Source organism: Cryptomeria japonica, chromosome 1 (assembly GCF_030272615.1).
Source record: "Cryptomeria japonica chromosome 1, Sugi_1.0, whole genome shotgun sequence".
NCBI lineage: Eukaryota > Viridiplantae > Streptophyta > Pinopsida > Cupressales > Cupressaceae > Cryptomeria > Cryptomeria japonica.
Genome location: NC_081405.1, coordinates 520,904,952 through 520,922,322, shown reverse-complemented (window position 1 = coordinate 520,922,322; position 17,371 = coordinate 520,904,952). Strand labels below are relative to the sequence as shown.

The window sequence follows — 17,371 nt, the reverse complement described above, 5'->3', positions numbered from 1 at the left end:
CATGATGTGATAGAGAATGGACATCTTTGCTCTCACTTGAAGGCCCAAAATGTGACGAAGGCATGGTCAATGCCCCCTTGAAAGTCCGGCCTGCCACTGTCAATGCCACCTTGAAACCCCAATCCAGCTTGTGCTCCTTTCCTTTGACCCCCTCAAACCCCAACCTAGCACTTCCTTTGCCTGGTCAAGAGTCCAATCAGCTTATGAGCACTTCCTTTGACCTCTTAGAAGCTCGACCAAAGTGATGGAGTCTCTATGTTTGGTGAAAATGAACTTTAATTGAAAAGATTCTGCTGATTGGCATAAGTCAAATCTTCCTACAGTCAGTGGAAATGCCTTGAACCAGCTAATTGAGCAAGCGATACTGACACCACATGCATTTCCTTTGCCCCCCTCAAACCCTGACCAAGCTGATATCACTTCCTTTGCCCTATGAGATCCATAAACTTCCTTTGCCACCTGAAACCAGTGCAAATCAGACATATGAAAGTTAGAAATCAGACATAAATCAGGCTGAGACAAAAAATCAGACTCAAATTGATGAGAATTAAGTCAAAAGAAGGGAAATCGGATGTTTCCATGATCAGAAAATTCGTTTCCAGATTTAGGAAAGGTAGTGGGAGGCTTTATTTGTGAATTAATAGTAGTACTTTCTACAATGTTTTGATTCAAATTATGTTTGGTTCCATGTTTGATGTAAGTGCGATGAATATACAAAGGAATGTGAGAAAGTCAAGACTTGAAGGTGTGGAAGGAACATCACACTTACATGCAAGAGGGTGAATCAAGGCATAGAGGACGAGCAAGTGGCAAGCGCAACACAAGGATAGGGTCATCAAAACAAAGCACTACAATGCAAGGAGAAGACATCAAGGAGGGGACAAGAAAACTCTAGGCTTGGTATGAAGGATTTTCACCACATGAAGAAGATAACACTGTACAGGGAAGATCAAGCACTCAAGGAAGAAAATTTGCATAATCTTGAATTTCCTTTGGAAATCCAAGAATCATTGTCAGTATAGCAAGAGTAATCAAAGATGGAAGCTTCAGGGCAAAGGTGATCAAGATAGGAAGATGATGCAATTTGGGAGTATCTCCCACCATCATCCCTCATTCACCTACGACCTGTGATGAGTTACAATGAGCCAGCTGAGGTCGCACCCAGTCATCACTTATCCAATCACATCATCTCAAGCTAAGGCATCTAGATTCAATGTACTTGACTCATCCATCAAAGAGGATAACTACCATGTGGGCACAAAGTTCGACACATCTACCCTCACCATCTATTGGTCAATTATTCAAGGAAGGGCATGTGTCCTATAAGATGTAATTCAATCATTGGTCAAGCATTAAATGCTTTGTAATGGGCGTAACAAACCCTAGTTAGGGTTTTCATCTTTCAATCTGGGCCATTGATTGTGAATCAATCTGAGCCATTCATCGTAATGAGAGCACTTTATAAGGCTCCACTCTTTTAATTGTAAATGTTAATAGTTAATAGTTTAAGTAGCAAACAATAGTTGATAGAAGTTAGATAGTTAGAGTAGATTAGGAGGAGAAAGCAAAGATTGTTGCCAAGACTTTGTTGTAAGAAGCATATTAATTTCATCGAAGATATGGTGAACTTTATGTGTTGATTCAACATTTGCATGGTCTCTACTTCTCATTTAATTTTTATGTTGTTTAGATGAAAGGAAGAACTTTGTGCATGATCAATGGTGAAGTTCATACATCCATACTACTAACACCTTGCTGATTGTAAAGTGTCTTGCGTAGTCAACTAGATCTATCTTAGCCAAGCTTAACTTCAATTGTTATTTCTTCACTGATATGCATCGTCTTGATGGTGTCTATGTCTGTGGTAGTGATCTAAACGTCATATGCTTACCTTACATGATCGCACTAAACTTTGTGGAGTTGTTGCTTTGCATGGCAAAGCAAAGTCTAGTTGAGATTCACCAAAGATTGTCCATCGCTCTTGCATTCTTAGGATTAGATTAACTTTCTAAACCCTATCCTTTTATCTTTTTTTTTGGTTAAGTAAAATTCCAAGTTCTAGCAAAATTCAAGCATTCAAGATCCAACGTAAGTCCACCTTGTGATTCCGGAAATATCACATCAAACAATTGAGTCTATCCAAGAGCATGTCAAGACTTGACATTCAGAACCTTGGAGTCATCCCATTTGATCACACAGTTTAGCATAAGGGAGGATTTTGTTCAAGAGAGGATAGAATACTTAGTATTTTATTATGTGTTGCATAGTGCATAAAAAACACATCAACAATATCTAGTCACCTTTTGTAAAGTGTAGGGCATGGGATTAAAATTTGTCAAAAGATAACCATAGATGAGAAGGCAGAAGTAAATAGATTGTTCAAGAGGAAAAGGAAAGACTCGAGTGTATACCAATAGAGTTCACACAATCTACTATGCCATCCATGGTTGCTGGTCCTAAGGTTTCTACAAATGGAAAGAGGAAGACTACTCAAAGGCCAAGGGCAATTGCAGGAATAATGAATGTTCAATCACAAGAAGAGGCAAATGATTATATTATCGAATTTTTGTATGCCCATGCCTTCCCATTTCATGTAGCATGTTCTCATTTCAAGAAAATGTTCAAAAAACAAGCAACATTGGTTCTATTGGGGACATGTTCTCCTTATTTCAAGAACATGTTACAGAAATTAAAATGTCATTGGCTCTACCGGTGCTCACACCAACAATGCAATATTTTCTTATTGCCCACTTTGTTGCCCTAGCCTTTCTCTAACCATCAGTGATAACTGATGAGAAAACTCATTTAATGAGCTCCCTTAGCTAGTTTGAATCAAAGTGGTGTGTTTTACATATCTTTGTATACTTATCATGTGCATAGTATCAAAATGCAAAAATCTATCAATGTCAAGCATGTGTGTGTCAAACTCCTATTTTGGGGAAGGTTTTAAGATTTTCTCTACCTTGATGCTATTTTGCTTCACCCCTCAATTCCTCATGCCCTCATGCTTCTTCTTTCCTATTTTTGCAAGGGTTTCTAAGTTCTCCTTACCAAAATTCCTTCCTTCACCTACAACCCCACACTCCCTTTATTCTACCTCGAACAAGCTTTTGGGATTTCTATACTCATCTCCCTAGAATTTAATTTCTCATTTCCCCATTCCCCAATTTGTGCATTTGTTCTCTCCACATCCCATTGCCTTCTTTGTCTTCAAATTTGGGCCTCCAAGCATTCATTAAACCTCTTACATTGTATGCAAGGTTTGAAACCCGATGCCCATATGTTCCTTCTTTTGTTAAGACTTCAAGTTTTTTTCCCTCTATAAATTCTTGTGTCTGGGACCTCATCATCCTAAAACCCTAAATCCCAATGCCTTATACACTACAAACCCCCAAACACTTCCCTAGTATCTTTCCTAAAGTTGATCGCATCATGGATCCTCAATGCCCAAACCCTAATAGGATATCAAGTCTTCTTCCCCCCATGATGCATGCATGGTACTTGGTACTCCCACACCCCCCATCCCCAATCACCTTCACTTATGTTTGCAAATGTTCAAGCCCTTCCATCCCCATACTCCAAATACAATTGGTATTCCCAAATCTTCATCCCCACTGTCTTGCCACTAATTCTCCCCAAGCCCATGAATTTCAGCTTCCTCATTCACCTTGGCATCCTATTTCCCTAGTCCCCTATCCATCTTTTGTACCCTCCAACATGCAATTCCCCAAAACCCCACCTTGGGCATTTGCAACATTTTTGGCCTCAACGTACTATTCAAGTCAACAATTTAACAAGCCACCACCACTCAGACACCAAAGGCAACCTACCTTCTTTCACATCTCAACACAACCATTACTACTTAGACATGACAACAATTAACACATACAACTACACTATTCTGTCCCAAATGACATTGAGCCCCTCATGTAATGTCCCCTTCTCACTGATGTTCTTTCAGAGGTCCATTAGCCTATTCCTGAGACCCATAGGCTAGGTGGAATGAGTAATCAGGGTCTAGCATCAATGAAACGAGGACTTACTATTTTTAGTAAGTCAGGGGATGACCGTTCTGGTGCCATTGTCCGACCGAGCACTCCTTGCTTTGCCTCTGGACGCGATGATCATATTTTTCTGAGCATTAATTCTTGACTTACTATTTTTAGTAAGTGGCTGGGTGGCACATTTCTATTTTTGGCAGTAGACAGGGGTCTGAATTCTGCAGCAGTTTGTGGTCGTCTGGGCTCAGTTTCATCTTGGAGGTGATAATAATCAGTGCGGGAGATATTTGCAACATAATTAAATATTATTTCCTTTCCTAAGGTTAATATTTAATTAATCTATTTATTGGCTACTGGTTTATTAAATTTGGGATTAATGCCTGTTAATCCTAAGTTTGGGCGAAATTCAGTTATTTTATGGGATGTGAAATATTTTATTTCACTTTACATCGTCATTTTTGTGCCTAAGTGTCCAACGTGGGTCCTCCCCTCTCTTGGGCGTGACTTTTGACTTAGGGAGTTGGGCGCTACACTTGGGTCCACATGAAAGTGGAATGAAATTCAAATGCAAGCGTGGAATTTGGAGGGGTGTCATGTGGATTTGAAGAATGAAGTTATAAATATGAGGCTTGGGTTCCCATTTGCACCATCTTGAAAATCTGTAATGTTATGCTGTCGGATTGGCGACAGAACTTGAGGCTTCGGAGTGCATCTCCCTAGTGCTACCCGGTTTCGTACTTGAAATACAGTACCTAGCTGTGCCTTGTATTCTTCTATCGTTTTCAGAGCTTTGCTATAGACATCTTGGTGTTGCAACGATTCTGGACTTGCTGGTTTTGCCTATGGCTGAAACACATTTTCGCTCACATCTCTCTGCTGGAGCGTCTGATAGTTATGGGTATTATTCCTATATTCCTTCCCAGCACTGGCAAATAAGTTTGTAAGTTTTTAGCACATTTGTTTGAGTATTGATTTAATTATGCAAAATCGAAATTCCTAGTCTAGGCGTGGGGTTTTTGGGTTGCATTGGGATGCGTGCAAAATAAAAAGAGGGTTGTTTGGGGTGTGGCTGTGATTGGTTGTCATTGTATTGGATGTACGGTGGGATTGGGCTTGATTTGAATCAATTCGGGTAAAAATTGAGTGAGTTATGAGTATTTTCATGTTTTCATGGGCTGCTGGAACTGTACTTTCAGCCTGCAGAGCAGTGTAACAGAAAATTACAGTATTGTGTAGAAATCTGCAGTTAATCTTCTCATCTCATCTCCATATTGTAAGGATTGTTTCAGTAGTACTGAGCATCTCATTCTATCTGCTTTTATTTGTAATTCCCACTGCATAAGTGGAAGAGGCTGGCTTGCCGCCTTCTCAGTTTTGTAAGTTAGTTTTCTTTGATAAATAGTCCTCCCGCTGAAATATGCGGTAGAGTGATGTTTTAATGTAATGTCCTCCCGCTGAATAAGTGGTCGAGTGATAAGTTCAATGTTTTGGTCCTCCCGCTGAAATATGCGGTGGAGTGATTGTTAATGTAATGTCCTCCCGCTGAAATATGCGGTAGAGTGATTGAACTTCTATTTCTTGTGATCTTTCCCTTGGTCGGTTCACCGCCAAGAAGTTTAGTTTCTACCCTGCTGGATAAGCAAAAGGGGATGGCTTGCCGCCCATGCAGTTGTAATGTTCAGTTTGTTTATTGATGCTGACGATCCTCGGAACACCGTATGCTCTCACCCTCCCAGTCTGGGCTCTCGGTGAACAAAAGGTGGAAGGGTTCTCTTTTAGTTGTTTTGCTTATTACTCTAACCTTAACGGGTTAATTGTTGTGGATGAGTTGCTATTGGCCTGAAAAAACAAAAAAAAATTTAGTGGGATATTACACCTCAACAATACAAATATACATGCAAAGCCATGTGAAGATGATGAAGGGGCTATGGGCTTTTTCAATGACATAAATAAAACCCTAGTTGTTGGAGGTCTACAAATAAAATACATAGATACTTCTCTATGCATGGTAGGAACATTTCAAATACTCCAAGCAATCTAGCAAGGAATCCTAAAAAGATTATCATCAAAATTGTTGTGTTGTTGCATTCAATGCCTTAACTCAAAAAGAATTCCTACCACCCCCAACAAGACAACAAATCATGTGGAAACAAAGTACTATAAATAAAAGGAAAAATATTTTAAGGGTTGCTTGTTGAGACAATATGCTAGTTATAAAGTTTCTCAGATTGTGCATGGCATCAAATGATGCAAAGTCTAGTCTATATAGGGACAAGATATACTTTGTAAATCATAGGAGAGGTATTCAATCAACACAATGCATGTGAATTAATGTCTCCATGCCAATTTGTAATGATTCTAGGGAATGATCAAACCTAGTTATAGATCCTCTCTAGCCACATTTGCTGGTATGAATGAAAGAGATGTTCCATGAATGTCTGACAACTTTAAATGCAGTACAAATCTTTTGTAATGGTCCTTCCTTTGTTTCATGTGGGTTATTGCAACATTATGACAAATTACTAAGCATAATCAACTAAATGAAGTATTATTTATAATTTGTAGGTATGTACACATCGAGATCCATTTATCATCTGCAAGTGTATCCTCTTTTTTGTTGGCTGCAACTCTATTGCCCAATAGAGTAGACACCAATCTGGTTGGTGAAAGCCCAAACACCTTTCAATTTTAATCTATCTTGAATAGCTTAAGAGTAGATTAGGATCCCACATGCTGCCATGATTCAGTATTGTAACTCAAGGAACATTTTAAGATTGTTAGAGAATCATGACATGCATGTTACACCTTGCACTCGTGTATGAAATGTTAAACAGATTCACTTGTGGGAATATAATATTTTTGTTATATTTAGGTGCATATGCAACGATGTAGTTATCAATTTAATTAGAGATTTTCAAAGTGGCTAGTTATCCTCTAACCTACTAACAAATATTGGGGTCAAGCGTAAATTGGGTACGGTTGATGTTGGTTTATTCCACCATCATTTGATAGATGTCCCATTAAGGATGCTGCTAGGAACACCATCTTGGGCTTAGTTGAGCCCAAATTGAGGTCCCACAAACATGTTAGATAATCATTGAAAACATAATTAAACAAATCTTTGTTAGAAATAGTAAGCAAAACACAGATCTCGTTACTAGGGTTTAGGAACATTTAACTTGATTGTAAGATGGACATATCTTAATGATGGATCTCGACCATAGGGAGGCTAAGATAAAGGGTACGTTAGGGTGCCTGAATGTTCCTCTACCCTAGGCTCAAGAGCAGATATTCAATCCCTCTTGGCCTCATGGGACCATTTGGTCACCACCATGAGGTGGTGTACCTAGATCGGATTCCCATAGCCGTTCCCCTCACCATCCTTCCTTTATCTTCCCCCCTATGATCTGAATTCCTAAACCTCATGGCCAATCATGATAGGGAAGTCAAAACGATTACAGTAGGGTATCCCGAAAATCCCTCCCTCCTAATCCCAAGGGCAACAATCCTTGTGCCCTATTGGCCTCATGGGACCATTTGGTCACCACCATGAAGTGGCGTACTTAGGAGAGGACCTCATCGCTGTTTCCCCTTCTTCTAATCCCTTAATGCCCCTATCATGGCTGACTATAATAATTACGCAGAACATATAAAGAATCCTATAAGATGGCATGCATTCTATATATATTCACTATGCTATATATATATATATATATATATATATATATATATATATATATATATATATATATATATATATATATATATATATATATATATAACACATTATTGATCAGCAATGAGAAGATATAAATAATATTCACTATGCTATGAACTCATACCAAACCCACAATATATGTTCGAACTATTGTATATTTAATTTATTATTAATGTCTGATGCAAGAGGGAGGATTTACATCAACACAATAGATTATTTTTGTAACCATTTAACCATATCAATGTACTAGGACAGAATCTGCCACTTGAGAACAATCCTTAATAACTTTCACTAGAGATATAATTAAGCCAATCTCTTCAGTGAGATTTAAGAAAGCCTAAATACAAACATTTCCTCCAAGTTATAGCCAAATCCAACAGTTAAAACAAAAGTTATGATACTTTTCCCAAAACTGCTAACCCTAGGAAGGGTTCCAAGCAACCTGCACCAAATTGCTTATAACTTTTGAAAGACTTAATGAAATTGAACCAAAACACCTTTAAATTAAACTAGAATAGTTTGTTAAACTTTTCCAATTGGCTTGAGGGATTTTATTGTACCAACAATTTCCATACCACAAATTTTGTAGACTGTTATCTTCACCAAAAACTGCCAAACTGGACAGCCTTCACCAAAATCGCCATTACACAAAACTCAATAAAATTTAATGAGACAAAAAGATTTGGAAACTAGAAAAGAAATATCTTTCCATCCATATATTATAGTCCTCAATATGAGACCATTAAAGGGCCGTAAAATAGCATGTTTCAGACTGCAAATTCTGAAAACTTAAAATAAACAATAGAAGGATGCTACAAAAATTAATTCCTTCTTTATTCCATCGTTCTCCAACCTTCTCCAACCTTCAACAACTCATTGAATTCGTGTTGGAGGCCATATTTATGCCTTTTCCAACCAACAATGATCAATTACAACTGACTTTTAAATGACTTGACCCTTCACCTTCCACATACAACCAAAAATGCAAAATTGCATGACAACATGACAACTTTTTACAATATTTTCCATATAACCCACAAATGACCTCCTAAGACTCAAACTCAATACAAATAAGTCCAAAATGGTCTAAAAGAGCTCGTTACATTATCAAAACACAATGCTAAAGCCAAATTTACAAAATTGCCTCATGGGGGTATAAAGTCCATCAAGTGCTCCTGCACCAATGTCCAATCTAATCTGATCGATCCCCTTTATTGGTATTTATTCTTATTTCTACTCTGTCTAATTCCAGATCAGATCAGAACTGATTCTTTTCCAGATTGAATACTTCATTTTTTTCCCTTTCATTCATCTTCTTATAAGTCTGCTCATATATATCCCTTAAGAGGGGCAGAGGGACACCTCTTTTTATCACCACCCTTTCAAGTGATGCCCACCTTTCAAACTGACCGCTACCCCTTTATATACGAATTGCTTTTAATATTAAGAAGGAAGTCAGCCATGTTATATAGTGATCTTCTTTTATCATTTGCACTTAACCCTAAGTCGGCTTCCTCTTAGGCAATCGATTTTAATATTTTATTTCATTTATTTTTATCTTTCTTTAATGCTGGGTCAGCCTTAGACATGTTAATAATAGCCAATTCTTCCCTCTCTTGATCAGCCTTAGCTATTATTAAATATTCTGGTCGGCCCTATTTATTTTAATTGCCTAGGTTTGATTGCTATAAAAGCTGTGATCTCATTTTACAAAGGCTATGATTTCTTTAAAATTGGCAAGGGCATGACATGCTGGCCTCTAATCATTTAAACTAAGTGATGAGACCATAATCTATCTACATGAAGACAACTCAACGACCTTGAAGATTGGTTGATACTCTAGGATTGTGGAACAGCAATTTTGGGACTCAAAAAGTTCATGCATCTATCTTGGAGAGCATAGACAACATGCCACCCTCCTTGAGAGACAATATTCAAATCAAGTTTGTGATGAACGATATAAGGCAAACCTAGCTAAGGACAAGTTGCTTGATAATCATGGATGGGTGAACCAATATTAGACATTAGCCACATTCAAATGTTAACTAAATCTTGTGTTCTTTGAGCTAATGATTGTTCAAGGAAGCACAAACATACAAACTTCAAATTTCAGATTTTGAAAGAGGTCATCAACAAGGTTGAGGACTCAAATGTTGTATAGGTGACCACTAATTTAGCACATGTTTCTAAGTTAGATAGAATGATGGTGGAGGGTGCTTATGAGCATAGTTTTTGAACCCCATGTATTCATGTGTTGAAAAATGCATTGAAAGACATAGGGAAGATGGATTGGGAGAAGAAAGTGGTGGTAAAGCAAGAGATATATAGATGCTCATTTGCAACCACTACACTTCACTTGCTCTCTTCAAGACTTTAATCATATAAGGAATTTCTCAAACCTATGAAAACTAGATCTATTAGTTAATTTATTTTGTTAGAGAGGACGCTTGAAGTGAAAGAGCCTTCTATAGTTAATGATGGTTAATCCACGGTGGGGTAGGTGGGCAAAGGTGAACAGAGTGAGGCAAAAGATCCTTGATGATGATTGGAAGTCCATTGTGAAGTAAGAGAATTTTTATTTTATTATTTTTTTTATCAATTTTTGTAACATGTAAATTTTTAATTTTTTTGTATTAGCATTCACTCTTTGTTATTTGAATCTTATTCTTTTTTGAATTTTTTGTTTGCAGATATAGTTGCTCCTTTATCTCACCTATTGTATGATTCACTAGATATATTGATACAAACTCTCCTAGTCTTGGAGAGATTCAAACAACATTTGATAGCATGTTTCACAAAATGAAGAAAGCAATGTAGAGGAAGGGTCCTAATCTAGGATTATATTAGGAGCATATCAAGATCATTGTAGTGTGGTAGTGCCACACTATGAACACCCCACCTCATCTAGCGAACTATGTTCTAAATCTCAAATGGTATGCATCAAGGGTAAGAGAGTGCCTCCTTATGAAAATGAAGAGGAGAAAGAAGGATTCATGAAGGCTCTTCAAAAGATGTATGCGTTTAGGAGGTAGCTTTACTTCAAAAGCAATAAATTACCTTTGTCAATCTTCAATCTCCAACATACAGAAAACTTGAGGCCAAGACAAATAGGGTGAGATTAACCCAAACCGACTCTACTAAATGGTGGACATGGCATGGCAAGGATACAATGGAGTTGAGGATGCTTGACACTCACCTCCATTCACAAGTTGTCAATTCCTCTAGTATAGAGAGAAATTGGTCCACACACAACTTCATTCAATCAATCAAAAAAAATAGGCTTACCTCTAGACAAGCAAATAAGTTGGAGGCCATGTATAGTGCCTTGCAACTTCAAGATCAACAAAATCTAGCTGCATTGTGAGATGTTAGTCCCGAAGATGCCACAGATGAGGAGGCACAATTGGATCACTTGATTTTCCATTGGATGAGGCAGTCCCTTATATTGGTGGTGACTCAAATTTAGACTCTAAATTTTATGTAGGCAAAGATGAGGCAAAGACATAGCGGCAGCAGATTTAGCTCTCTACATTTTGTCATATTGTTGTATATACAGATTGCTGATGAAAACTCAAATGATTAGACATTGAAATTTTGTTAATTTATATGTGGATTCATAACAATTCTCAATTTGGGTCAAATGTTTTGTAAAATGGTTATATAATCAAAATGGTGAATGCTTTATCTTATGAATATTTAAAATTTTCTATATTTAATAATTGTTGTCCCATGTCGTCCCATAAAAAAATTACTCCCTTCACCTACCATCCCAAAAACATGTCCCTACATTTCCTACTATACCTATCCTAGAAACATTGTGGAACATAGAAAATAATTCAACTGAATGGCACAAAACTCTTTACACATAGTATGCAAACATATGGTTTATTTCGCATCTTTCCATAGAAAATGGATTTTGTTTCTTAGTTTCTATTGATTTATCTTGTTTTAACAAACATGCTTCTATAGCCTTCATTTCTAATATTCCTACCATATGCACAAAGTAATAAAAGTCAATCATCCCTAATGGTATTATCTAAATGCAAAGAACAATTCAAAAATGTATACATATTCATCAACTACAAAATAAACAATCAACCATATGATTTAGCACATCGCTAAAAAAACAAGCATGTGATCCATGAAACTACGATGCAATAATTATACAATATTAAAATACAAGTACAAAAAAGTAATCAAATGAGGTAGTTGAGAGAGCTCTAAAACTCAACAAGATCATGGGCAACCCAAAAGATAGAGATAGATGTGACAAAGAATAAAGACGATATATAATTTTCCATGAACAACCAAAGTAGGTCAACTCAACCCAATGCATAGCAACTAGCAAGTTATAAAAACAAAACATGCAAAAGATGAAAGAATATGTTAGCATTTTAATTTGTACTTTTTTAGGACAACACAATATGTAATAACATATAGGGTAGAACCTTTCTTCACATTAGACAGTGAAGCTCCTTTGTAAAAATTAAAACTTGAACAAAACCCCTAAAGACTATTTTATGGACAAATCAATATTTTCACACGTACAAAGTTTTCTTTTAGGGGAGTTTCAAAATGTAAGAGAAATTAAACTAGTCTACCACATCAAGTTTTGCTTATTAGGTATGAGCACAAGTTGGGTACTTCTTCCAGACACAAATAAGAGCTTTTGTATCTTTTATGACTCTACAAACAACTTAACCTATTGCAACACAAACACACTTTTTGGCCAAAAAGCAAACACCAAGAAATATGTACATACAAGAGGCAAAAAACATATTAGCCCAAAGGTATTAAAAGCTATGATTTGAAAGAAAGACCTTAGCAGTGCAATGAAATTGGTTGAAGTCTTTCTTTCAAACCCTAGCTTTCCATACAACGAAGAGGTAAGAATATCAAATCTGAAGATAAGAGAATCTAAATAGAAAGTGAAATCTCATCAAAATCTGCCTATTAAAATACCCTTGCATGTGCACCTCATCTTTTGTACCAAGTTCGGAAACAACAATAAAATCTACCATTAATCACCTTTTGATGAAGTCCTTTGGTTGCAGGATGATCACAAATATATTTTCCTATAAAACCAGCTCCAAATGATGGAATGGTGGAAAAGGGCAGATCCTTGAAAATTCTATCTCCTTTCATGTGCATGCAGCATAGCAGTTTCGAATGAAGTTTTTTTTTTTTATTTGTTGATATGTTTAAAGTGAAAAACCTAAAAGATGGCTTTTTTATGACTTTTTTTAAATTTAAAAAGGCCTTGTGGCCTTCACACATGCACAACTCTCCAGACACGTTGTTTGGCCTTTTACGCCAAGCAGGCCTTTCGCCCCACCCAACATGCTAACACATCAAGGCACACCAAAGGCATTGGCTTTTAGCATTGTCTTTAGGTTATCAACTTTCTTTCAATGTTTCTTTTTGATAGTTCCTTTTTTTCAATTTCTAAACTTTTACTGTTTACACTTTTTTTTATTTCTAAATTATATTTTTATGATTATTCCTATTTTATATTTTTTTATATTGGACATTAAATTTTAAGTAGCCAAATTGATGCCCCTGACACATCTGACATACCAATGGACCATTTTGACCAATTTTACTTGAAAGCACAAATCAAGAATTTTGACATACCTAAATGACTGTTTTGACCAATTTTACATATAAAGCATGACTTCACCATTTTAATGAACCTTTAGGACCATTTTGGTACTTGCGCCTAGATGACCTTTCCCAAAATCCAATCATACTAGCAGACAGAGAAAGAAAAAACCAAATTAACCCATACATTTCCATCCAAATTGGACAAACTTGATTTTTTAGCATTTTGATGCATGCAGAGGAGATTTTGCCACTTTTAAACAATTTGGCATTTTGGGCACAAAGCTCCATTTTTTTCTTCATACACAATTTGTAGATGTAGTTTAGAAATAATGAAGAGATTGCACAGCATTTGTTTGTATTTTAACACACTTAGATAATAAAGACAAGACATCAATCATTCAATGACATCCCAATCAGCTGACATGGGGATAAATAAGGGGTCATTTTGGTGGGTGTACAACAGAATACTAAGGCTAAAAGGTCCTTGGTTCCTCTTGTTTTTAAAATGAGATCAAAATATTTCTCAAATGTATTATACAATTTTCAGAAGATATCTTGCTGATTGAAATTTTGAGGCTTATAATTGCAGAAAGGCATAATTTTCTTTCAAAAATTAGTTCTAACCATTTGGAAGATTTTTGGAAACCATTACCCAAAAAATGTTATTTACGTTTAAAAATAAGCAAGAGCTTCGGTGTTATTCAGCAAACAATAAACTCAAAATTTGTTTTGCATGAAAAGTTTAATCAAACATTCATACAAAGTCATGATACCACTGCAAAAAATCTATGGTCTGTAATTAAAAATAAATCTAAAATGACTCAAACTTGTAGGGTACCAGGGAAATTACTGCAGAGTCCAATACATAATCATCTTACACATGGTAGATACATAATTGCAACTGCTAACTTTAGACAATTTAGCAAAAGGCATATGGACGAGCTAAAGAACTTTTTTTGGCACAAAATCCAAGGGTAATCATCTTACACATGGTAGATACATAATTGCAACTGCTAACTTTAGACAATTCAGCAAAAGGCATATGGACGAGCTAAAGAACTTTTTTTGGCACAAAATCCAAGGGTGCTAAATTTAGTTCACACAATATTTATTTGGACTAAGATGAATGACAACAAGGCAATGGCAGGATGCATTGACAACTTTATAAACAAACATACAAAGCTCAGTGTGAAAATAAGTTTGCAAAGACTACTTAGTTCAAAAGCTTACCTCAATTACAACAATACTCTGTGTACTTTAAGCTAGTTACCCTATGGGATGGAGAACATGTTCATCCCATTTCCAAATAGCAGGCCAAAGTGTTAAACCTGGCATCTATGGACCATTCCCTTTCGCACATTTTCAGAGGTGAAAAGTAGTTATCATTATGAATTCACTCAATTTAGAAATAAGTTGATCTCCCTAAAATTTTTGGGATATTATGCAATACCCTATTGCCAGATAACACAAAAGCAACTCCAATCTTATATCAAAATTTTTGTTGAGCCTTTTCACATTTAAACCGTTAACCAAATGATAGCTATCGCTGAAAACAGTCACATGAGATATTGAAGTGAAAACGTGAAATATACAACACCTGTTAACAGCCTCAAAGATTAGAACAGCAAATACAAGAACAGATAAGAAAAATTAACTCCTAGGAGAATTAGTGAAAGATTTACCTATTTTAGAATATTTATAGATTGATGCTTTGGACTTTTCAACTGGTTTGATTACAATTAATAAGATATAGCATTTCTCTTGAAATGTTGACAGTGTCTATTTACTAATTGTATTTTTTGTATGTTGTATATGATAAATCTGCACATCCATTGAATTTGAGGTGTTCACAACAACCATCACTAGAACTCAATTCTCTGATTTCCCTGTCCCTGAACCTTCGTGGAACATGAGAATATGGGAGATACAGAGATTGACCACCAGACAACACAGCATCTTCATTTACCATCATTTGCTTTTGTGATACTTTTCAATTCAATGGAACTATAATGAATTTTACTACAACAGACAACAGAGATGCAACATAACTTTCACATATATAAACATTAAGGATGTTTTAAGAAGATTTCACTACCTATCACCTTTTGGACGTCTCACACGATCTCCCGTGCTGAAATTTGCCATACTATATTCACAACGAACCTGAAAACAAAACATCATTAAACAAGCCATAAGAAAAGCAGGGGAATAAACCTGAAAATAAAGAATCATAAAACAAAACAGTAAGAGAAGTTCTGTGAAATTATTATAAATCTTAATACACAGCAGAGCTAAGTTTTGCATCATAAACAAGCAACAAAAATCATGAGTAATGAATATGGTGCTATAATCCTAGTGGCATCACTAAGCAAGTCTAATAAATCAGCCGGGAAAGGCTTCACAGCATTTTGCTTTTCCCCAATAATAAGGACAGATTTAGTTGTACTAATCAAATAAGATAAGCTCAAAGGTCAAACCATCAGGGCTCTGATAGAGGAGACTCACCTTCAAATCCCTGGGAAACATGCTGCATACTTATATGTTGGCAACAACAATGAAAGAAAACTAAGAGGGGAGGTAGAATCAGTTTTCCCCAGATTAAACAATTTAAGAACAACTTCAAATCTGATTAACTGCAGCAACAACAAAGATAAACACAATAACAGCAACACACATAACACCAAGATTTTTGACGTGGAAAACCTGGTCAAGAAAAAAACCACGATGGGAACCTACCCACAATAAGATGATACTCTGCAGTAGTATGTGAAAATATTGCAATGGGGAATGCACATGCATTCAAGCACACTGCCTAGAGCTCACTGCTCAAAATATGATAACTCAGAAGGCTACAACCCTCAAGGAAGGTTCACTGCCTTACAATAACATTCGGACAACAATCCGGTTTAGATGAACTAAAAGAATAGCATCTCCAAATGCCTGATGACAGTTCCGATTAAGCACAATTGTCTGCCCTGCAACACACTTTGTTCTACACTTCACGCCGAAAGATAAATTCACTTGTTCGCACATATACCACTCTCTGATAATGCAGACACAACACCTATCCACCAATTACATGAATATAACACCTATTTATACAAATCATCAACCTTGACTACAAGGTCAGCTCAACCCTTAACACCTAATTACAAAATTACACCACACGATACATAAATCAACCATCGAACCAATACAATGCCAAGACGACACAGAATGGACCCAAATCAACTCCACCGAACACACAACACCACCAGAAATCTCGCCAAGATCATCCGCAACATGCTACACCACCGAAAATGTCGCATAACACGAAGAACATTACCGGACCCATAAGATCTTCAATAACGCGCACAATGATCAATGTGGACAACCAAACAAATAGGACACAATTAGGAAACACCAACAAGCACGTTAGAACCATCCGCAATAGCTGCACCAACACCACTTAATCAAATCTCCATCAATCAACACAATGATACTCAAAAACACTCAACAGCAGCAACTGGGACTAGAAAGATAACTTGCGGAGCACCAAATCACGAACCATCTGAATTGAAGATACACACGAACATCCCAAACACTCTCAAATCCGCAACTCAAGATATAATCATTTCGGAGCACAACGGATCAAATACTAGAACACTTCAACACTAAAAACTGAAAAACCAATTCTCATACCGGAATCCATAACTCAATCAAATCACCACATATCCTCATGAAATCAATATTGAATCAAGTATCTCTAGTTGATTCAGCATATCAAACAGATAAACCAACCAAATCAACTCTCAACAATCACCGAAACACCAAAACAACTCTCTGCAACACCTGAACACGGGAATATGTTGACATCGATTACAACAACATATCCTAGCAGCAGCAATATCCAACAATCTCCACCTTTGGCATTGATGGCAACATATGAATGTGAAAAACAATCAAAGCAAAGAAAGAAATCAACACCAGCAATCTCCCCCTAAGATCATGCACGCAAAGCTTCCAGATAAGGCAGTTTTTCACATGCTTCTCTCCCCCTTTGACAGCA

General features: G+C 36.6%; 1 protein-coding gene across 1 annotated transcript in view; it reads right to left on the bottom strand.

Annotated features, from left to right (window-relative positions):
- The window catches only part of LOC131059969 (exosome complex component RRP41 homolog), a 130,771-nt gene that overhangs the window by 77,841 nt on the left and 35,559 nt on the right, over positions 1-17,371 (bottom strand). Inside the window, exon 5 of the mRNA XM_057993036.2 lies at positions 15,419-15,486. Coding sequence (XP_057849019.2) covers positions 15,419-15,486 — 68 coding nt within the window. The remainder of the gene's footprint in view (positions 1-15,418; positions 15,487-17,371) is intronic.